General features: G+C 33.4%; 2 protein-coding genes across 2 annotated transcripts; both read left to right on the forward strand.

The window, feature by feature from the left end:
- On the forward strand, positions 859–6,526 carry LOC109709898 (phosphatidylinositol 4-phosphate 5-kinase 10-like). The gene is made up of 8 exons (XM_020232267.1): positions 859–864; positions 1,643–1,806; positions 2,325–2,490; positions 2,677–2,787; positions 3,998–4,164; positions 5,027–5,133; positions 5,686–5,794; positions 6,076–6,526. Exons 2-8 carry the CDS (start codon positions 1,661–1,663, stop codon positions 6,368–6,370), a joined length of 1,101 nt encoding a protein of 366 aa, XP_020087856.1. The 5' UTR covers positions 859–864; positions 1,643–1,660; the 3' UTR covers positions 6,371–6,526.
- Positions 17,745–22,304, forward strand: LOC109710864 (uncharacterized protein At5g41620-like). The gene is made up of 3 exons (XM_020233654.1): positions 17,745–18,353; positions 19,742–19,867; positions 20,580–22,304. The coding sequence occupies exons 1-3, from the start codon at positions 17,925–17,927 to the stop codon at positions 22,074–22,076; spliced, it is 2,052 nt and encodes a 683-aa protein (XP_020089243.1). The 5' UTR covers positions 17,745–17,924; the 3' UTR covers positions 22,077–22,304.

A 25,291-nucleotide genomic window follows, 5' to 3' on the forward strand; every position in this document is an offset into this window, starting at 1 on the left:
GGAAAGATGTGATGGATTGAAGGGTTACAGCTGTAGCTGTTCGCAGCTGCTGGAGGAGAACTTGGTAGGGATGAGGGATCCTCCAAAACCCTAGTAGGTGAAAACAAAGAAGGAAAATGTTTAGGGTCAAATACATGGATAGTCCCTGTATTATCCTAATAATGCAATTTGGTCCCCGAACTTTTAACCAAACACTTTAGATTTCGTCCTTTAGTCTTTGACCATCATCAAAAATCTAATTTTTCTTGCAGAATGGCAATTTTACTCCTTCACCTGTAAAATAACTTTCTTCCTGTATTAAACCAGGTTGAAAGTTTGTATTTTTTTTCATGATCAGGAACTAGATTACAATAAAGTATAAATTAAAAGTACGGGGACCATATTGCAATATTAGGGTTGTTTTAGGGCTAAAAAAGTGCCTATACATTTTACCCAAAGTTTAAAAGTAAAGATCAGTTGGGTGTTTTATAGTTACTGTCTTGGTGCTGGATTGTATCATTTATTCTTTCTGTTTCTGGTAGTTATTTATGGCCCTTCTCAGTACCTGTTGGCTTCTCCCTTCCTTCCCTTTTTTTAGGGCTACTGGACCTAAATTTACACTTTTCTGCAAGAGGTTTCCAGTTATTGCTTGTCGAGTCATAAATGCATTCTCTCGAGTCAAAATCTGTAGGATATTATTTAAATTCTCTGGGGGAAAAAATATTTGTTGTGACATAATAAATGTCCCTGGTACACTTTTAAGGTAACAGCTATGCATATTGTTATAGAACTAATTGCACTATGGTGATGGTTTTAGGTAGTTGAAAGGTATGCTCTGAGAGTGATGGTAGGGCCTACTACCAATTTTAGTATGATTTTGCCAAAGTATGCTGTATTGCCAGTTGCTTCCTTCTTACATTTATTGTTATGCATTAAGTGTTTTCTTTTTCCAATTTTGGGGATAGAGATTGATCTTATTGTAGATGTGTATTCTGGGATTTATAAAATAACTGATTTGATCTAATTGAATGGAGTATAGAGATCTCATGCTGGATCTAGTTTATTGGACTGATATCCATATGTAAGAGAAATGAAATTATATAGCCCTAATAAATCTCTATGCATTATCTTATGGTTCGGCTTGAAATATATTATTCTTCACATGAATTGTATTTAAATCCTAGGAATAGATTTGGCCTTATTTGCTTTTGGCCTAATAATTTTAGGTCCTTTCTGCGAAGATCTGTTAAGAGATTTATCATTCTAAGGACGATTTTAAGGCTCGAGGAATTCAGATTTTCGTAGGAGCTATTTTTTTTAAAAAAAAAATGGTTAGTAAGTATTCTCATATATGTAAGAACAGTCATGTGTTCAGGTGTTCAGTGAATGGGCGATTCCCTGAACGCCAAGAGTTGAAAGTGAATCGTAAAATAATTTGGATGGCCAACTGTTTTCAAGTACTGTTTAGAATATCTACAAAAAAGTGTTCTTGAAGGTTATACCTCATTTGTCCATGTTGTGAACAATTATCACATCATAAAGTAATCCAAACGTTAATGCTATTGCTATGATATCGTTGGTCCATTTGATTTTAATATTTTAATTAAGCTCGTCTGCCTTTCTTGGTTAGTGCATTATGTTCTGATTCTGTGTATATATGCAGGTTTATTTGGAGAGACACATGGCCGTTTCAGAGAAGGATTTGTCCCTTCTAGATTTTGGTTCCACTTCGAGTTACTGCATACAATTCCCTGCACATATTTCCACAGATTCTCGAGTCACATTTACTGATGTTGAGTGGAGTGATTATTGCCCTGAAGTTTTCAGGTTTCTTTAAAATCTCATTTATTCCCTTTCTATTTAAAGAGAGGTGGTCAAGGAACGTTATCTGTTATTTCCGGTTCTTACTGTACTAAGCAAGGAATATGATTAGTTTTGCTTTTCCTTTGGCTTTGTTGTGACTGTAAGAAGTTTGGGTGAATCAAATAGGAAGTTCCTATGGTGGATCAAACTTCAGTTTGGCTGCTAAACTAATTTTGGCCCCTAAACTTCAATTTCTCTTGGTCAATGGCTAAACTAAATCAATTTTATTCAAGGCTCGTCTTCAAAGTTTAGTCTATGAGAGTTGACGGAACTTTGAACTTTACAGACCAAATTTTGTGTTCACCCAAGGTTTGGGGAACTTCTACATAAATTTTACTCTGAGAAGTCCGCATCTATCATGTTGGCTTTACTAATCTATTTCCATTTAGAAGCTTCTTTGTTATTTAAGGCTTGTTGCTAACTTGATGAAATCTATTGCTTTGGTTGAAAATTAACTTTTATTTTCCTACTTGAATTTGTAGGGACCTTCGGGAACTTCAAGAGATAAATGAAGATGATTACGTGGTTTCAATTCGTAGTCATGAAACCTTAAGACAACTTATTGCATCTAAAAAGAACGGCACTCATCTTCAGTTGTCCCATGATAAGAAGTTCGTCGTAAAGATCATTGCCAAGAATGATATGAAGGTGCTTCAAGACTTGTCACATTTTCATTCAAGATTTCGTTTTATTGCAGTTCTTTGACTCTCTATCATTAGGCTATCATGGTTGTCAAACCCAGATGGCTACTAAGTGCTCTCTAGATACTATTAATAAAGAATTTAGACAGAACATTTAGCACAATCACTGAGTTTACTATTCCTGCTTATGTAGGTACTATTGCATATTCTACCGAAGTACTATCGTCATTTGCAGACATACAGGAATACTTTACTTCCTAACTTTTTGGGACTTCATATGGTGAAGCCACTAGGTGGCCAAAAGGTTGGTCTCTATACAATGCATAATACTGTTGCCATCTTTTATTTAAAACACTTTGTGATGAGTTATCCAGTTATTTTTCCTCAAAAGTTTAGCAGTTTATCATTATCTTCTTGATGTATCCTGATTTTTAGATGCCCTTTTTAGTATTCTGTGTCATCTTGTAGTCACTTTTTGATGTTTTTTCTTAGAAAAACAGTTTTAAAATATAGAACAAATTACAACAGAAACTTATTTAAATTTAGGGGAAACTTTAAATAGCCCCCCGTGGTTTCGTACTTTCTCACTTTAGTACCCTGTGGTTTAAAGTGTATCAAGTTAGTACCCTGTGGTTTCGCACTTTCTCACTTTAGTACCCTGTGGTTTAAAGTGTATCAAGTTAGTACCCTGTGGTTTCGCACTTTCTCACTTTAGTACCCTGTGGTTTCAAGTGTATCAAGTTAGTACCCTGTGGTTTTCGCACTTTCTCACTTTAGTACCCTGTAATTTAATATTTCGTTAAATTATATACTCCGAAATGGATAATAAAAAGAGAAAATTGAAACCACAGGGTACTAACTTGATACAAAAATAAAACCACAGGGTACTAACTTGATACACTTGAAACCACATGGTACTAAAGTGAGAAATTGCGAAACCACAGGGTACTAACTTGATACACTTTAAACCACAGGGTACTAAAGTGAGAAAGTGCGAAACCACAGGGTACTAACTTGATACACTTTAAACCACAGGGTACTAAAGTGAGAAAGTGCGAAACCACGGGGGGGTATTTGAAGTTTCCCCTTAAATTTAATATAAACCCCTTTCGTATGAACTCCATTTTAACAAATATGAACTTTTTCATATTTGTTAGATCTATGCATTTGATAAAAGTCAATTCTGAGTTTCACAATTTCAGCGGAAGTTTAATGGTTCTGTAAATTACTTGCCTGTTCCTTAATCTTCTTTAAATATCTAATTTTTTCCAAGTAGAAAATCATTCAAAAGATAATCTGTTTGATAATTTTTATACTTACGCATATGAATTGCTTCTAGAAATATATTTTTAATGCATGGGCTATATTGGAGAGGCTAACTTTAGTAATTCAGTAATAGAAAATAATTAAATTCATGATTAATAGGTTTTTTAGATGTACTTTATGATGTACAACACAAAGGTTTTGTACCTTTTCATCAATAATTCTCGGTGGGTTTTTTTTACACTCTGCAGATTCGATTTGTTATCATGGAACACAAACTTCAATCAGATCTAGGCATTCATAAGCAATTCAATTGCAAAACGTTGCATCACGGTCGCCATATATCCAGAGCTGGGTGGGAGGAAGATCTGAGCATAGGCTTTCATCTGCACACATTAGCAAGGAGTCAGCTTCTAGGGTAGCTATCTGACTGCTTGAGTTATAAAGTTCTTTAATTTTCTTCTTCGTCTGCTGGTTGATTGTTACTCTTTTAGGAAAACATATAAGATGGAAGTTATTTGAGATCTTCTGTTTTTAGAAATCTCTATCTTCACTATTTGAGTTTAGTCTTTTCAGGTAATTGTTAAATGCTAATGATAAGGAAGCAACGAGGGAAGTGTGATTATTTATTTAGCTAATGAAAGAGGACCTCAACATTATACTCAACTATAGTTCTTGTCAGTTGTTGTTGCTTTGGTTAACTCAGTTTCTTCATCATGTATAATAAGTTTTACAAAATGTACATACTCCTTATGATCTCGTCTGATATTTATCACTGGGTCTCTAGGTATAAGAAATTAAGAATACGTAATGCGCAGGGAATCTTTAATCAGAACTTTAAAAAAGTATAACTATGAAGTTTCATATTCTGAGTAATTTATTGTATTCCAACATCTACTTCTGTTCTACGGACAAATATTTGAGAACCCCCTTTAACCACTGTTTAGCCAGTTAAAACTGGTTCATCATGAGATACCTGATCGTATGCCATGACTTCCTAAAAAGCTTGGCTAGACATTATCCAAATCCTAATTGGTGGATTTTATGAGTATATTTCTGACTAACTGTAGGTATTTTTTTCCTTAAATACTCACAATCCAATTTTAAGTGCTTATTTCAAGTAGTGTGTACTCAAATTTTCAGCATACCTTAGGAAGATTACTCAAAAGGGTTTTTTTGCAACCTAACCATTTAAGGACTCTGCACCAATTCTTATTAATAAATATGCTTCGTGATTAATCGAATTAAGTATGATTGATCAGGAATTTTTCTTGCCACAGGCAAATCAAGGCTGACTGTGAGTTTCTGGAAGAGGAAGGTATTATAGATTATGGTCTCTTAATCGGAATGCATGTGTGCCCCACACCCTTCGATGCTGTTGTCAAAGGTCTGTTTGGTGCAAGTAAAAGAACACCTGAATTGCCATATTTGGATCAAAAATTTTCTGAATAGTGAATAAAATGACTAAAGCACATATCATACCTGCATTTGTGTTGTTAAACAAGCTTCCTCAGTCTCATGCTGATAGTTAAATAGTCATGACTGGGATTAACCGTCTGCTGATTGAGTGTCCTCGAGACATTTTTTGAACATCCATTTGCACATAGTTTAAAGTGAATATGTATGTTCAGAAATATTATTATTAATTGTATAGGAGAGATCTAATGATTATATGTGGTGAGCCAAAAGAGATGTACTCGATGATTTTGCTTAGGCTATACACAATATATTAAGTTTTATGTGAAAAGTGTGATTTCCAGATTGAATTTAGCTTAGAACATTGAATTAGGGTTGTGAAAAGATGAATCGACAAAGTAGAACATTATTTGATTGATCAGGCTGGATTTCTTTGTTGAAGAACTTTGAATAGGAAGATAATGTTTTAGATCTTTTTTTTCACCTAATTATCTGTAAGCCGATCACCAAATTCATGTTGCAGGATCAAATGATGTCAAGAAGAAGCCCTCAGATGGTGAGAGTTCCAACGAAAGTAATTCAGATCAAGATTTAACGTGTGATGGTGATTCGCAGCCATCCTCTCAGATAGAGTATGCCTTCAGCATTGAACTTCTTTACTTTTTCTGTCATTGTTTTGCTGTGAATTCATCAGTCTTAATTAAAACAAAAAAATTTATCAATGTACTGTAAAAATTCAGTTTTTTCTTTTTTTTGTCGAACAAACACATTAATTTCAGAAATAAATCTCGCAATAGCAAAATATTACAGAAGACTGCCCCCTAATCCCACAGGACTAGAAGCAAAACAAGAATGAAAAACATAAACAATGCCTAATCATCGCTCCATTATTGTTCATTCTGATTTGTTGCAGGCCTGATGATAAACTTGGTAAACTCGGTTTAAGGATGCCGGCTCGTGCAGTGGACATTCGGAGATTGGACGGCGGCGGAGGATTGTACCGAAGATCACATAAGGAAGAAAAGAACAATGTTATCCTCTTTATGGGGATTGCCGATATCCTTCAAGGATACGGCGTGCTCAAGCGTGTGGAGCATGTATTCAAATCTCTGCAGTATGATACACCATCGATCTCAGGATCAAATCCCAAGGCTTATTCGATCCGTTTTCAGGAGCTTCTTTGCACTTTATTTCCAGAAAACCTCTGATGCCGGCAAAATCTAGTAATTATGTATACTTTCCTGAATGTCAGGAACTCTATCTAGTAATGGTGAGTGTGTATAGATAAACTCTATTCAAAGTAAAATTGTAGCAATACCTATGGAATTTCTTAATATAATTTGTCCACATATGAACACTTAAAACATGTAATTTCTCACTTGGCGTGTGACATTTTTAAGATAACAGTTCATAAACTCTTTTGCCTTAACAGTTTCTTGGGTAAAATGTAGGGGTAGTTCTAGTACTATCCCCATATTGCAAGTAGGTCCCTGTATTCTTGATCTTTGAACAACAAAAAAAAACTGCATTTATTTTGAAAATTGACATTTCAAGCTTATTCGAACTGAACTAAAATGATAAATTAAATTGTTAATATTTTTTTATTCAAAGCATCTGTTTAATTGAATTAATTACTAATTTTGTTAAACTTCACAGCACTAACAACTTTCCAATTGACCAAAGTGTTAATTCTTCAAATCCAATCAGCTAAAATGCAATGGAATATGCTTTGTCCACTTACTAGTTTTACAACTTTTTAATTACGTTTACGTGATAGTTTTCTATTAGTTATCTTTATCTTTATCTATGCACGAATTGAATTATAATACTCTTCTCGTGAATTGTACTTGTCATCCAATTAAAATCCTCCATACATCTTCGCCTAAGACATATGCATTGGCCCACAAACCTAAGCACCTAATAATGGATAATACTTAACTTGGCATTCATTCACAATACGCATTCGTGTTCTTTTCCTTTTGAAGTACTTATTTAAGTTTTATCCTAGTCCATTCGTATTCTTCTCGAAATTTGGTTAGTTCAACTGCTGTAGTGCTGTGTTAGATCCAAGACACAAACTTATCATGAGCTCATATGGTCTCATGTAATCTAAAATGTATACAATTCATATTATCTTTTATAGAATAATTAACAAAGTATGTGATCACATGGAGGCATTATGGGGCCTAGATTAATTATTTATAGTCCTAAACAAAGTCCTTAATGTGGTTTAGAAAAGGTGGGACACAATGTTGGCTTATGTTATAGGAAAAGGGGGTACATTCTTAAGTGGTGGATCACTTCTTAATTTGCTAATTAATATGACGAAACTAAGCAGTTTATCAACAGAGAATTAATATTTGTTCCGCCCATAAACCTCTCTAGCTTTCTCCCTCATGGAAATTTCATATAATAAAGTACGCAAATAATGCTCTATGCTAACCAAAAAAAATAGTATAATAATTCGCAAATCATAAGCTCATAAGCAATGAATATTTATCTCTTCGTGATTTACGTCTCCCCGCAAAGAAAAAAAAAAAAAGTGGTATTCTACTAACATAGTTGTGTACTTTTATTTAATTTGTCAGAAAATGTAACTCATGAAGACATAGACATACATAATTGTATGGTGGTAAACTATTTTTAAATTTATTTGTAAGCGTAGTGCAAATACACAATTTGGATGATGAAAAATTTATCTACGGATCATCGATCCTACATAAATTGGCGACATCCAAGAACATGTAGCTCGGTAAAATAGAAATATCGAAAAAGATTGCAGCTTTAGTTGGTTGGTTCGCAAAGTAGTTTTTTTTTTTTTTTTTTTGAGAGAGAGAGAGAGAGATAGATAGCACGCTAGCTGCTTCGTTTATTTCATTTAGAAATAAACTTAGCTGAAGATGTGAATCAACTAGGATTCGAACTTGGGTCCCTTCGCAAAGTAGTTGATCATTGTACACCTTTAGAATGAAGGTTTTCATTCTTCTGAAATCAATCCAGTCTAGCTCTATAAAAAAGGTTATATGCATATAGATTCTTACAAATAAAGTAAATTACAAATATATTTCTATATAAAGTTCAACTTTTATATATTATTTCTACAAAAATTTTAGAAAAAACTTCAAAAACCCTCCTTGTGGTTTCAATTTTTTACACTTTCGTACCCTGTGGTTTAAATGTATCAAGTTAGTACCATGTGGTTTCTCACTTTATCACTTTAGTGCCCTGTGGTTTAAAGTGTATCAAGTTAGTACTCTGTGGTTTTGCACTTTATCACTTTAGTATCCTGCGGTTTTAATTTTGTATCAAGTTAATACCCTGTGGTTTTTTAAATCACAGGGTACTAAAGTGATAAAGTGTGAAACCACAAGGTACTAAAGTGATAAAGTGCAAAACCATAGGGTACTAAAGTTATAAAGTGAGAAACCACATGGTACTAACTTGATACACTTTAAACCACAGGGTACTAAAATAAAAAAGTGTGAAACCACGGGAGGGGTTTTGAAGTTTTTCCAAAATTCTACTATTTTTAAATTTGTCATTCTGATTTATTACTGTCAGAGAACAGTTAACGACTGTTTATGTTTTCAATTTTGTCATCACAAATACGTCTCTCTAAATGTCGCAATAATATAATATAAAAAAGATAAAAATATAAAGTTATCTTATAAATTAACCAGAGTTAAGTATTTAATATATGATTAACTAAAAATTTTCTAACGAATTCTAATTGTAGAAATATATTTAAAAATATTAAATTTTTTATAAAAATAATATATAAAAATTAAACTTTTAATAAATATATTTATAATTTATTATATTTGTAGGAATCTGCATATAATCCAAAGGATTACGATACTGCTTGGAAACTTTACTGTATTATGATGTTTACATCTTGCACCGAATAATCCTAGGATATTTTCTTTTAAAAAAAATCGCATTAAAGAAAAATTTATACCCATATTAATTATAGATATTTTGGACACCAATATCTACATATGTACACCATTCGAATATTATGATTTTTTCGTATCTAATGAATGACCTGTAACTGCACCACGGTCTCTTGAAGATATGACAACTCAGAGTTAGAAATGTTGAGCTAAAAACTGGTACGTTGTTTCAATAAGCCAACTCAGAAGTTACCCAGAACATATATATATATATATATATATATATATATAGCTAGGTTAGTATATTATCGGTAACACAGAGGTCTCCGTACTACTAAGTTATTTTCAATAATGCGGTTTCCAAATCGACGATCAGTTCCGTAAGACTTGATCTACACTATTAAAAATATTTGAAAACTAAATTCAATAATTTTTCGGTATTATTTACCTATCAAACAAGTAATCTAAAAATAAACAGTTGAAAATTAAAATCTCATAAAATGATGAAAAAAGACTTGAATTTAAGATCAGAATTACTGGTCTTACTCTAAATAGTGAAAAAAAAATTTTAATAAAAATTTCATCAAATTTGAATTGTTTTACACCGTTAAAGTTACAAAGGCTTTACATCTACCATTAAAATTGTCAATTTTGAGACCTTTTGATCACTAGCCAAATAATGTCGAAAAATTCTGAACTTTAGTTTCCAAATATTCTTAATAGTATAGATCAAGTCTAACGGAACTAATCGTCGATTTGGAAGCCGCATCATTGAAAACAACTTGGTAGCACGGAGGCCTCCGTGCTACCGATAGTATACCAGCCTCTCTCTCTCTCTCTCTCTATATATATATATATATATCTATATATATATAGACTTAAACTGGACTACTATCAATAGCACCAAGCATTTTATGCTATTAGGTTTTCGGCTCTTGGATTAAAAAATGTACGGTTAGGATAATGTGGGCCCGCTAGGGTTGAGTGAGTTGTTGGTTTAATAGTATAATCTAATAGGTGAAATTAGTCAAAGGGTTAAATCTAATGGCGGAAAACTTGATAGCACCAAATGCATGGTGCTATTGATAGTATCCTAGCCGAACTATATATATATATATATATATAATTGAGCTAGAATACTCTCAAAAGCACCAAGGAGTGGTGTTTTTGAGTTTTTAGCCTTTGGATGGAAAAATGTAGAGTTGGGATGATGGTGGTAAATGGTGGCAGGTGGAATAGTGTTTGATATAAGAGTTATTAGTAATCAAGGAGTATATCCAAGGATAGAAACTTAGAAGCACCAAGAGATTAGTGCTTCTAAAAGTATTCTAGCTCAATTCTCTCTCTCTCTCTCTTGCTCTCTATATATATATATATAACTCTCTCTTGCTCTATATATATATATATATATATATATATATATATAGAGCAAGAGAGAGAGAGAGAGAGAGCTAGGCTGGTATGCTATCGATAGCACGGAGGCCTTCGTGCTACTAAGTTGTTTTCAATGATGCGGCTTTTTAAAGAGACTATCGACTCCGTTAGACTTGATCTACAGTATTGAAAGTAGTTGGAAACTAAATTTCATAATTTTTTGGCATCATTTATCTATCAAACGAGTAGTTTAAAAATGAACGGCTGCAAATAAAAAATTTATAAAAAATGATGATAAAATACTTGAATTTAAGATCAGAGGTACTGATCTTACTCTAAATAGTGAAACGAATTTTTTATAAAAATTTCATCAGATTTGAATTGTTTTATACTGTTAAATTCACAAACGCATGACATCTACCATTAAAATTATTAATTTTAAGACCTTTTGATCACAAGCCAAATGATATCGAAAAATTATGAAATTTAGTTTCCATATATTTTCAATAATATAAATCAAGTCTAACGGAACCGATCATCGATTTGAAANTTTCAAATGGGATTTTTTTTTTTTTTGTACACCGATGTATATATAAAATATTACTCCTGTGGTCTCGCACTTTCTTACTTTTGCATTATGTGGTTTAAAGTGTATCAAGCTAGTGTTATGTGCTTTCATTTTTATTTTTTTCGGGCTTCTTCGTTAATATTTTGTTAAACTATATACAAAAAACTTCAGATACCCTACTTAGGTTTATCAAATATTTATTTTAGTACTTTTTATTTTTAATTTTGTTACTGATTTAACGAAAAAAAAATTAGTGAAATCGAGAATAGAAAGATAAAAATAAAACCACATGGTACTAAATTAATACACTTTAAACAATACGGTACTAAAGTGAGAAAGTATGAAACCACATTGATGATATTTGATTTTTTTTTATAACAATTATTATTATATAACGTTATATTGTAAAATAAAAATAAATAAATTTTTTTAGACCATACAAAATATAAATTTGAATATTTTTAAAAACGTAATAGTAAACAAAATCTGAACTTATTTATTTTTTTTAAAAAAATATCATACTATCAGCCTTATAATTTTTTTAAAAAATCAGACTATCGCAATGCTTTACAAGTTCTTATAAATTTTCACTTTGCTTCTTCGAGATCATTTGCATGTTAGGTCGGAAAAACAGTTATTTACTTTTACCTTAAATTCTTCTTTTCTTTTTCTTTTTTTTTTTTTAAAAAAAAGGACTAAGAATCGAACTCGATGGGGTCCAACTGTTAGACCAAAATGGACTGGATTCAGTGTTGTATTTAGAGATCATGTGCATCTCAAAGTGGGCAAATTTTGTAATCAACCGAGTGATCTAACTCCATATATAATGGCCCAAACGTACAACTGATCAATTTTGGTCCTTTATATATGTAGATAAGTAGGTGCACTTTATTAGGCAGTGATTCTCCATGTCCTGTGCTACACGTTTTTGAGCTAAAAATTGGACATTTTTTGTGGGGGATCTATCACTTCTGCTACCTATGAATTATTTCTTGTTTCTATATGTATATATATATACATCTGTGTGGTTGGTTGGGTATACTTTTGTGCAATACCCCTTGATTAACTAAAATAATGTAATAAGAGTATTAAGGGTGAAATTTGTGAATAAAATCTTTGTTGTATTCTAAAATTGCAACTCTCATCCATCACTGCATCTGCGCCACTTTTTAAATTTTTAATAAGTTACTATAAATGTGTTAGCGGGGATTGAAACCTCCGACTTTTGAAATTGCCTCTTCTGCAAACAACTACACTAAATAAGAGTAGTTGATTCTTGAACTTATCATTAATTATTAGACATAGTTTAGGATTAATGTGTTATTTGAATTCATTAATTCTTCCTGCTAAAACTCTTCGAAATTTTGAAAGTACTTAAATTAATCCTGCTTCGATGCTTTAAAGTGGTAGAAGATGATGTACTTCTCTGATGGTGAATTTTACCACCATTTTAAGTCATCATAGAAATATATATAGAGAGAGAGAACTAGGCTGGAATACTATCAATAGTATCAAGCTATTAGTGCTATTAGTCTTTTAGCCCTTAAATTAAGAATGTATGGTTAGGATGATATGAGCCCCTTAGAATTGAGTAAGTGGTTGGTTGAATATATAATCTAATGGGTAAAATTAATTAAGGAATTATCTAACGATGGAAAACTCGATAGTACCAAATCCTTGGTGCTATCGATAATATCCCAGCCGGACTATATATATATATATATATATATATATATATATATATAATACTATCGATAGTAAACGAACCGTTTTACTACCTATTTGTTTTCGATGATAGAACTTCCAAATTGACAATCGGCTCCGTTGAATATGATCTATACTACTTAAAGTGTTTAGAAATCAAATTTCAAATTTTTTCGACATCATTTGCCTAATGATCAAAGGGTTTCAAAATTTGTAATTTTAATTAAATTGATAATGTAGGTTAGTTATAACTGCTGTATTTTCAGCCGTATATATCTCTAACTATACTGTATTTATAATTACATCTAACAAAAACTGCCTCTTAGTGCATCCATGTCCCTTAGTGCATCAATAATATATATATATATATATATATATATAGTTGAGCTAGAATGCTATCGGTAGCAAACTAGCTCCGTTGCCACCCATTTGTTTTCGATGATAGAGTCTTTAAATTGACGATCGACACCGTTGAACATGATCTATACCACTTGAAGTATCTAAAAACCAAATTTCAAATCATTTCGACATCATTTACCTAATGATCAAAGGGTTTCAAAATTTGTAATTTGAATGGTAGATATAAAACGTTTTCTCGTTTAACGATGTAAAACTATCCAAATCAATTGAATTTTGGTTAGAAAATTCTTTAAACTATTTAGAATAAGATCTATACTCTCGATCTTGATTACAAAATTCATATCATCACTTTTTAGAGAATATTCATTTTCAGCCGTTTATTTTTACGCTCACTTGATGGACAAGAGAACAATATCGAAAAAATATGAAATTTGATTTCTAGATACTTCAAGTGATATAGATCATGTTCAACGGTACCGATCGTCGACTTGGAGGCTCCATCATCGAAAACCAATTGGTGGCAACGGAGCCCGTTTGCTACCGATAGTATTCCAGCTCAACTCTCTCTCTCTATATATATATATATATAGTTGAGCTAGAATACTATCGGTAGCAAACGGATTCCGTTGCCACTCATTTATTTTCGATGATGGAGCCTCCAAATCGACGATCGACACCGTAGAATATATGGGGCAATTTCATAGATGCCCTTTCTAAACTTTAAAATATCATATATACCCTTCTAAAATTTAAAATATCATATATACCCCTGTAAACATCAAAAATTAACATCAATACCCCTACTGTTAGTTATTCTAACTTTACCATAGTTATTAAATAGTTAAAGATGGGTTAACTTTTAATATGACTAGTTTACCCTCAACTCCTATAAGTAAAAATGCATGGAGATCCCTCAGCTATATGTCATTTTAAAACAACTCCCTCAACTTTTATATTTTAGTTGACATCCCATTAATTTTTAATTTTTTAAAAAATTAACTAATTTTAGTGCACGGAAAATGAGATTTTGTCCATTTTTTTATGATTTAACAAAATCTAGTGGCTCTATTTATATTTTAGCAAATAAATAACTATGTATAAAAATTTAAATAAAAATAAAAGTTGAGGATTTTTTTTTATCTTTGTTTAATCTTGGAAACTTGCAAAATTTTTTAACCAAAATTATTCACGATAATTTTATCTATATTAAATGCATTAAAAAACTGAAATATTATATATTTTAGCTTTTGAACAAAACTCTCTCTTTTTTTTCAATCGACGAAAAAATGCATGCATATAGTTATATAATTTATTTTTGATTAAATAAAAAAAATAAATCTATCATTTATTTTAAATTTACTATTACTGATTAGGAATGTGAATTGATATAGATATATATGAACCCAATTTTGAATGGGTGATCTTAATTGATGCTGAGCAGGGATAGTTTCAGTTATAGAAGCAAAAAAAAAAAGTCTCATTATATTCAAATTCAGTTATTGTTTTAGTCTATATCCAAACTAAACTTGAGCCGAAATCCGAAACCAAAAACAAAACCAAAATTATATAAAAACATATTATATATAAAATACATTTTTTATATATTTTTAATAATTAATGTATATATTAATAATTTAGTTTTATATTTAGTATATTAAATTAGTTAAATTTATATTTATTAAAATTGTCTTAAAATACCTATTAGTAATTTTACTATTGATAAGAGATAAAGGGTAAAAATGGCATTTAGAAAATTTAATCCCATTTCTAACTGACTTTAACTAGTGGAGGGTATGTATGAAAATTTTTTATATTTTGGAGGGTATTCATGATATTATCAATTTTAGAAGGGTATTGATGAAATTAAAAGTCCCCAGAAGGGCATCTATGAAATTATCCCTATATATATATATATATATATATATATATATATATATATATATAGAGAGAGAGAGAGAGAGAGAGAGAGAGAGAGAGAGAGAATTGGGTTGAGTAGTATTAATAGTATTTGANCACGAAACCAAACAAAGAAATAAAACTCGACAATAAAAATAAAATTTTCAATCTTTCTAGTTTAATACAAATAATTACTTCGAATGTTTACGCAGGTAAATTCTTTGCACCAAAAGAAATAATCAAAAAATTGAACATATATATGTGTCCGGCTTATACTATCGATAGTATCAATCTCTTGATACTATCGAGTTTTCTATCGTTAAATCTACTTTTTGATCATTTCCATCCGTCAGATTATATTATTCAATCAACCATTTACTCAACCCTAGAAATTTGTTATCATCTTATCCGCATATTTTTTTATCCAACGGTCGAAAATTCGATCGTACCAAACAATTGGTACTATCCATGGTGTAGTAGCATAATTATATATATATATATATATATATATATATATATATAAAATATTTTTTTTTGGAGAAGTTGGAGAAATTATTAATGACTTCATCATTATGGTGTTAACTCATTAATGGCTTAAGTCTCATTGATGGTCGTGCAAAGCCAACCACCCATGTGACAACGAGAGCATTCATGGAGTGGTTTGGGAATTAATAAAAATAAAAAGCTTCATGTTTGACTTTGACTAGCGAATCGCAGTTTCCCATTAATCATTTGCATCTTGCAAAACATTCTATACTAGTGGTGGTATGTATTATGTAATGATCTTAATAAATATACTATATTTGGCAACACCAAACTTGAAGTGCATCAAATTAATTATAAAAACTTAACCACTCTTTTGGATAATTCGTTTGCTTAAAGTTAAACTTTTGGTTCCACGAATTTCGAATTGAACATGATAAATGCAACCAAATCCGACTGTTTTACCCGTGATTTGTCATTTTTCCTTTCTTTTCCTTAGGTTTCCTTTTGTGTACTTTTGAAAAGCAGCTAACTTCCAAAGTAAAATTCTACCATTCACGTTTATGCTTAAATAAATAACTAGATTTCGAGAATCTGTAAATCATTTTGGCCGCTAGCTGTTGATCAGCCACTCTCTCTGGATCGGTTATTGGGATTCTGTAACAAAAACGTCAAATTAAATTTTTATCATAAATTCGTCTTCTTAGCAAAAATTTGACACAACCACAAGAGAAAAAAAATCAAATAGAAAATATTGGTAAAATAAGATTCACTAAAAAAAAGAAAAATTACACCTCACTTATCTTTTATACAGAGTAGCTTCAACTCCAGCCCTCTTTTTAAATCTCTTTGTCCCCATTTGTCTTATGTAAATTATTAACCTACAAAACTTCTCTCATATCTTGTGCACTCATGCACAAGATATATCAATAACTCACGCCTATGAAAAGTCGCACACATCCTCTTGCACCCACTTACTTGGTGCATCTAAGTTTTTTTTTTTTTTTTTTTTTTTTTTTTTTTGAGAATTAGGTAGCGAGTTACCTGCTTCATTTGGTGCATCTAAATTTATGACCATTTTGGCGAGGCCACATGCACAAAAAAAAAATCTAATTAATATTTAAATATTAATTAATTTATCTTCAACGGATTAAAATATTTATCCTAATTTAATTAGTATTCAACTATAATTTAATCAAATCATAACATAAATACACCTTTCCCTATTTTATTTTACCTCTGTTAGCAGGAGGCACAAATTGATGACAGCATGTGCGCAAGAAATCCACTCATTCAATCTTCAATAAAAGGAGAGCGCCATCCCATCCCAAACTTTCAAACTGATCCTCCGATCACTGCAGTAAATTTCTCTAAACCCAGCTGCAGCACACATGTGTGTCGTTAAATTCTGAACCCAGCGAATATAGAAACATTTTCCCCATATTTTGAAGAAAATAAAATTCCTTTTCAGAGGAGAACGTAGAAACATAAAGCCCTGCATCTACTACGAGTTGTCGCCAATGCCCCCTAAAAGTTGATGGGGCCAGATATTCAAGTTTCTGTGATCCCGTTGAAAAAGCAAAAGCTAACACACTCAATTTAATAACTGCAGTTATGATAGCTCCATGTCCCCTAAATTTGTGGAGTAGTGAAAAGTGCAAGAACTACAGAAACTAGCAAACAAATTAATTGTGTTTATGACTAGCCTCCGTCTTCCTAATATTTACATTTTTCAGTTTGTCCCCAGCCACTCAATTTTTACGGTTCAGTCCTAACATTAAACATGAAGTTTTCTAATAAATACCCAAAAACCACCCAACAAGGTCTTTCCAAACTAGCACTTTATTTTCAACAAAAAAAGCACTCCAATAATTAACTGATGGAGGAGTCCGGCTACTATACTTTTATGAGTATTAGTTTTTTTATATTCATAAGTTTTCGGTTCTTAGATTTATTCTATTGATCATTTGCACCCGTTAGATCATACTATTCAACCAACTAACCACTCAACCCTAGGAGACCATTATCATTTTAAGTGGGGACCACCATCATCCTAACCACACATTCTATCGATCAAAAGTTAGAAATTTATGAGTAGAAGGGGGTCTATACTCATAAGAGTATAGCCCAGCCCTGATGTAGATACTAGGAACTTAATTGTAAAATTAATAAGTTTGCAGGGGCTCAAGTAAGAACTGGACTAATAAAGCTGCGGAGAAAGAGCTATGCTCTTTTTACTTATTCTGTTCTTCTCAATTCTGCAGTTCATTTATTGCCAGATCCTCGAGCTTTCCACTAATTACGCCTATATTTCACTTTTCTCCTACTCTCTCTCTCTCTCTCTCTCTTTCTCTCTCACTCTCATCCCCATCATTATTATTACGACAACAAAAAGGGAGATCCTTTTCCCTCACAGCTTCTCTTCTCTCTCTACGCCCTTTCTCTCTTCCTCCCCTCCATTGACAGAGAGAGAGAGAGAGAGAGATGGAGGGAGGGGAAAAAGGGGTAGCAATCGATGAGGGGGGCGTGGTGGGGGACGATGATGGTGTCGGGGCAAAGGGGGAGGAGGAGTTTTTAGGGCTCAAGCTGAGGAGGGGGATCGCGGCGGGGAGGAGGAGGGCGGGGCCGTGCACGCCGGTGCCAACCTGGAAGCTGGAGGACTCCGCCGGGCCCCCGCCGCACGCCGAGGCCGCCGCCGCCGCCGCCGTCGCCGCCGCGCCGCGGCGGAGCTCCGTCTCGGCGCGGAAGCTCGGGGCCAACCTGTGGGAGATCCACGACGTGCTCCCGGAGGCGCCCGGGATGCGGCGGCGGAGCCACCGGATCCGCCGCCATCACCGCGAGCGCGGCGCTGGCGCCGGCGAGGGACTCGACGACGATCGCCCCGACCACTCGCCGCTTAACCCCATCGATAGGGTGAGATTTTGGTCGATTTGTGCGAAATTGGTTCTCTTTTGGGTTATTTTCATGCGTATAATGCATGCTCTCCCAATTAATTCATTGTACATCTCCTATCCCAACGAACAGTTTAGAAACGCAAAATGGAGAAGCGAACTGGGGAAATGGTATTGATCTTTGAGGTGATCAACTTCCCCAGGTTAAAGCATTACAAAATAATTGTAACTTTTTGATGAAAAAGATTCAAATCTATAATGCGGAGACAAAGATTGAGCCTTGAGATTAATTAATAAACTGAGGAGGTCGCAGGATCCGTCTCATATATATACTTTACGAACTAAGTGAGGTTCTTATATTTCTCGGCTTACAATTTCCATGGCTTGATTGATTGCTCTGTGAAAAATGTAGTTGCGTTATTTACCCGAAAAGTTCCACTTTAATATAATATCTACCCTTGGAAACTGTTGATTTTTGGAGAACATCTTTGTGAGAGGAGAGCACATTACCTACTGTTTGATCTTCTTTTTGCAATGAACACCTTCTCAATATTTTTCGCTCTTGCAGTTTCTCTTGTAAGAGGCATAATCCTTTGATGGAATCCTTCATTTGTTTACAAGATATCTGGACTTGAGTCGAAATGTAATCCTCCATATGAAAGAGTCTGATCGACCTCTGAAAACTTGCTCTTTGGAGTTGGATATTCGCCTTCAATATTTCCCACACTTGTGCTTTTGTCCTCAAAATCTTTGTTTTGTCTCAACTGGCTCTTCCGGAACTATTTTTCTTCTTCTAAAGTTGACTTGCTTCAAGCACGATTATGTTGATCAGCTGAAATTGAAACATAGGATATTCTTCTTACAGGCAACTAATCAATGTGTTGGATGATGGAATCAACTAATCGTGTGCACAGTTATCATCGTGAACAACCTGACAATCAAGAAATTGAGCAGTAGAAAAAGGGCTCTTGCTGTCTCTGTTATTTTGTGAATGTTTTGTAGCCGATGTGAAGACATAACCCTTCTTTGAACATTTCTGACATCTATTTCTCTAATCAATCTTGATCTCCATTAAGAAGTTGCAAATCACCCTGCATACTCTGTGATACTAGATGCTTGCCGATTCAAACTCAAGTTTGCATTTTCATTGTTGGATCTAGATAAAAAAGAAACATCATATTCCTAGCATAAAGACTTATATTTAGAAGGGAGGAGAAAACAGTTGCCATGAAATTTTTGTGGAGACAAAACTGAATTTCCATCATCAATTGAATTTACTCCATATATTGGTAACAGCCCTATCCTTGGCATGTTGCATTATTCCACGCTAACTTGAAGTTTAGTTATTCGGTTCACTTTGTTCAATGTCTCCCTGTCATTCGCTACTTACTATAACATTGATCACTTCAGCCGCAGAGTTGTGGTAGTCTGAGGAGATATATTGCGTCATCATTGATCCAACATCACAAGGTGAATGAAAGGAATAGTCGAGCCCTGCAACCTATATCTCCTGCAAGTTATAGTAGCTCAATGGGGGTAAGTGTGTAAAAGCTATCTTTCTCTTGCTTGCTAGTTTCTTGTTCACATGTTAAGGCATTTGTTTTCGAATGATATAATTGAGACATATTTGAACAGAAGAATAGTATTTTTACCTCGATGCTTGTGGTCATATAATTTATAAAAACTGACAGTTGGGATTTTCTTGAGAAACATGTCAAATTTTCTTCTAATTGTTTAGCTATGATATTTTTTGTGCTTATCACAATAATATCATTGATTGTAGTAGAGACATTGGAATAGTGAGTCTACATGCAGTGAGATAGTGTCAGACCTTTCATGTTTGGTGAAAGCATTGGCAGCTTAAAGTAAGGACTCCTTCAAAAGTGCATGTTAACACTGTAAAATCATTAATTCAAACACAAACACATTAAGGCATTTGGAGTCCGAGTGTGTATCTTACATGGTTTATTACATGTTTGGGAGGATAATTGATGTCCCACACTAAATGTAAGAAATTATTTAGCTTAAGCTGTTTTATCATTTATTTTTTGCATGCCTGCTGTATCTTATTTGTTTCTTGCCAGGTAAATAATTCATTTGTGTTTGAAGATGACTACCAAGTTATTTTGGATGCAAAATTTGCTATTTTAGTTTAGTATGCTGGTGTAAACATCACAATTGAACCTCTCTTGAGGAATAATATAATTTTCGCTTCCATGTCTATTCATGTGATCTCTGCTTTTCTCAGGTTGCTGCTATTAATCAAGCGATAACTCCTAGTAGTTCTTTGGATCTCCACAGAAGGCCCGAGGGGGCATATAGTCTTAAAACATCGACGGAATTGCTGAAAGTTTTGAATCGAATTTGGAGCTTGGAAGAACAGCACACGGCCAATGTATCGTTGGTTAAAGCATTGAAAGTAGAATTGCAAAACGCACGTGCCCGTATTCAAGAGCTTATGCAAGAACAACAGAGCTACAGCCAAGAAGTGGATTCATTAATGAAGCAACTTTCAGAAAATAAAGTGATTCAGAAAAACAAAGAGCGAGAAAAAATTAAATCAGCAGTGGAGTCGATGCGAGATGAGCTTGAGGACGAGAGGCGGTTGAGAAAGCGTTCTGAGAGCCTTCATAGAAAACTAGGCAGAGAGTTGTCCGAAATAAAATCAGCATTCCTAAAGGCCGTGAAAGATTTGGAAATGGAGAGAAAAGCAAATCAACTACTTGGAAACCTTTGTGATGAGTTTGCGAAGGGAATCAGAAATTACGAAGACGAAGTGAGGGATTTGAAGCAGAAGACTGGAAAGGATTATGAATATAAATTTGATAGATTAATTCTTCATATTTCTGAAGCATGGCTAGATGAGCGAATGCAGATGCAAATGGCTGAATCAAGGGGAGATTTGGTTGAAAGAGATAACTCGATCACGGAGAGATTAAGTGGTGAAATCCAAGCTTTTCTTCAAATGAAGTGTTCAGCTAATTCTAAGGAATATGATGCGAATCTGATCGACAGAAAAAGAGAGATTAACTTGCGGCGCCAATCTCTCGAGTCTGTCCATTTGAATGGGCCTACGAGTGCGCCGCAGGATGGTGAAGATGACGATTCTATCGCGAGTGATTTGCACTGTTTCGAACTTAACATGGGCGAACATGAAATCAAGAGCCATGAACAGCTAAAAGGAACTTATGGCAACGGCGTAGAAAGGTTGGATTCGGCAAGGAAATCTTACTTCCGAGGGAAAAAGATAGAGTTTCCTGAAAACATCACAGATCAAAGTGCATCTAGCTCGCAAATGCTTATTGGGCAAAAAGAGAAGAAAGAGTCAGGCAACAGAGTACAGAATACTACCTCAGAACATGGTGCTCAGATCGGAGTCAGAACACTCAAGAATGAGATTAATATGGACCGTAAGTTTGAAGAAAATCAGTGTCAGGAAGGTGACGCGAGCATAACACCAGAGCAGAACAATGTTCATGGAGCGAGCCGCCTAAGTGAAAGTTTTGATTTTGTAGAATGGAAGGCTAGATTCGGCGAAGGAACCAGTTCAGAAGATTTGCACAACCACCACCCTCCGTCGTCCAATCTCGAGATATCCGAATCCTCATCGAAACTATCGCAGGGCGTGAGAGAGAACACTTTGAAGGCAAAATTACTTGAAGCAAGGTTAGAGGGGCGGCACGCCCGTTTGAAAGCTTTGAGAGGCTCTTCAATTACCCGAACGAAGCAACAAACAAAGCCATAAAAGGTACCACTCTCTAGGGCAAAGATGTTGCATGTTCTTCTGCAGCTCTCTCTTTCCTCCAGTAGTTTTGGAAATTCTGTATATGATGAGCAACAAAGTATGTGGAGGACTACTCACTACCAGCTTTACTACCAAGTATATTTTGATTAGGATTTTTGAGTATCGTGTATAGTATCGGACTCAAGTATATAACTTTCATTTGAATGATATATCTCCCTTCTTTATCCATATTTTGTTGTGCATGTAGTTAACTGTTTTTACTAGCAGTAAAAACTAACCTTAACATCTTCAAATGCATGCCCTGAATAATTTGCTAGTTACGCTTCAGAGAGTAATTCTAAATTGGTATCAACTGATGATGAAATTGGAAACTGATTTGTTGGAGGTCAACTTTCTCAGAGAACGATGGAGAATACTGAACTTAATTTTCTATTCTAATCCCATGTTAAATTACAATGAAACAATCCTTGTTCTTAGTTTAGAATAATATTGATAATATTCTATGATCAACATCATGTATTACGGACATTTCTATAAGCCTCGTATATCCGTGTCTTACATGTGTTTGTATCTGACACGTGTCATCATGTATTATGGACATTTCTATAGGCCTCGCATATCCGTATCTTACATGTATTTGACACGTGTCCGATGTGGACACTTTTTGAAGGCGCGTTCAATGCTGATTCGTAGTACTTATAATTAAAACAATTGTATATATATATATATATATATATATATATATATATATATATAAAATGTAAGATGATAAATATTTTAGTTTTTGATTAATACATATAAATTTTTTTTGATAATATAAAAAAAAAAGTATATATGGTGGAGAATTTTTTTAAAAAAATATATGAACTATTAATAAAATTTTATTAACTTTCGGTAACTTTGAAAAATATAACAATATTTTATAAAAATTAATATTTTATATATAATAAAAAATATTATTATATTAATAATTTTATATTTTATTAGTAATATACATGTCGTGTCCGTGTTTTAATTTTCTGAAAGCTACCGAATTACCGTGTTCAAGTTGAATCGTGTTTCGTATTTAGTGTCTATTTGCCTACCTTCAACATCGAAAAACAGAAAAAAGAGTCGCATCAGTTTAGAGGTGGGTGCTAATTCGTATTACGTGTCTATTTGCCTACCTTCAACATGTAGGCACTAAAAAAAGGGGAAAAACAGAAAAAAGAGTCGCATCATTTTAGAGGTAGGTGCTAATGGCGGACATCGTTGACAAATATTGCGCCCGATTAGTCGAGTGACTTACTCGGGTGAAAGATCCACCGACAAAAATAAACAGTACGAAGGCTCAATCTCAACAGTTTAGCAACCTTTGATTAAAACAATAAGCAACAGCGACGTGAATAATAATAATAAATGTTTTACAATCACATCATAAATATATTGATCGAGATGCGGATTAAATTTGGTCTATTTCTTCGTTAATTTTCAGTTTTGAATAACTGGAACAAGTTTCCGATTAAACTCGAGTAGTTTGAAGTAACTTAATTTTTCGATCAAAGAAAAAGGTAAAAAAAGGGGAAGGAAAAAGAAAGAATTAAAGAAGAAGCCGCTCTAGCTATGAGACATGCATGAAAGGATATTTTGTATGTTCAAATAAACGTGAGTGTGGCTTCTGGGAGATAATTGATATTAATTAGACTACTATGTTTTGATTTGCAGAAAAAATGTATTATATATACTAGAAAAAAAAAATTATGTACTACAAATAACACTTCGTTCATTTTTATACATAATATCACTTTGAACATATATATTATAATTAGAGTGCAGCTAGAATACTTATAGAAGCACGGAGGGCTCCGTGCTTTCACTTTATTTTCGATGTTCGAACTTTCGAATCGATGATCGGCTCCGTTAGACTTGATCTAGAGTATTTGAAGTCTATAGAAAATAAATTTAGCAATTTTTCGATATCATTTGCCCAGTGATCGAAGTGGCTCAAAATCAACGGCTGAAAATAAAAATCTTACAAAATATGATGATATGACATTAAAATTTTAGATCAAAGTTATTGATCTTGTTTTATATGGTATAAAGAATTTTCTATCAAAATTTCATGTAATTTGGATATTTCTACACCGTTAAACTTGCAACCGGCTCACTACGGCCATTAAAATTATTGATTTTGAGCCCCTTCGATCACTAGGCAAATGATATCAAAAAATCACAAAATTTATTTTCTAGGTACTTCAAATACTCTAAATCAACTCTAACGGAGCCGATCGTCAATTCGAAAGTCCGAACATCGAAAACAACTTGGAAGCACGGAGGGCTCCGTGCTTCCTTAAGCATACCAGCCCACTCTTATAATTAAGAGATTACAGTATATTTTTTATGATCCCACCGTATAATAAAAAAATACATTTTCATATACTTGCGCCACAATTTGGTTTCACAATAGATGGATCTTAGCACCCACTACCATTTTTATTATCTACCAAATAAATATATTATGTTTTACCAAATTAGATTGTTTTGCCATGTGAACAAGGTAAAATACAACATAAATATTTTTAAAAACAAAGGTATATAATGTTGTTAATAAAACTAATTTAGTTTCAAATTATAGACGAAACTAATCACGTTAAAAGCCTTGGTGAGACTAAATTTGAAAAAATACTTTTTTTACAAATATAAGTTATATTCACGTCCTCCCAAATTAAACTTTTTCACCAACTAAGTATTATTCTAACATTTTGTAAGATATTTTAAAATTTATTTGTAAATTTTGTGTCCTACTTTAATTGCATTGGTAACATGCATTGGTAATAGCAGGGAAACATGGCACGTATAAAGGAGAGCTTATCCTCACGTATAAAGGAGAGATTATCCATGTAGGTTACAACGTCCAGTAATTTACATTTCCCAGTAATCCAACATGCATATAAAATTTACTTTTTTTTGAAAAAAAGTAGCAAGCTACCCGCTTCATTCATCAAGCAAAATAAATTTGGCTAACATGATGGAAGCAGCTAAGGCCTCCTAAAAAAGCAGAAAAGAAGGAGAAGAAAGAACAAAAAGCGAAAGTACAGATCGATCTAGAGAGACATTAAGTTAAAGAAGTCCAGGCAATCATCAAGTTAGATACGCGCTGAAGAGCCCTGGTAGCATTAGGAAGGTAATGATTGAAGACGGTGTTGTTACGTTCCGTCTAGACGACCCACCAAATT

This window comes from Ananas comosus, linkage group 5, assembly GCF_001540865.1.
Source record: "Ananas comosus cultivar F153 linkage group 5, ASM154086v1, whole genome shotgun sequence".
NCBI lineage: Eukaryota > Viridiplantae > Streptophyta > Magnoliopsida > Poales > Bromeliaceae > Ananas > Ananas comosus.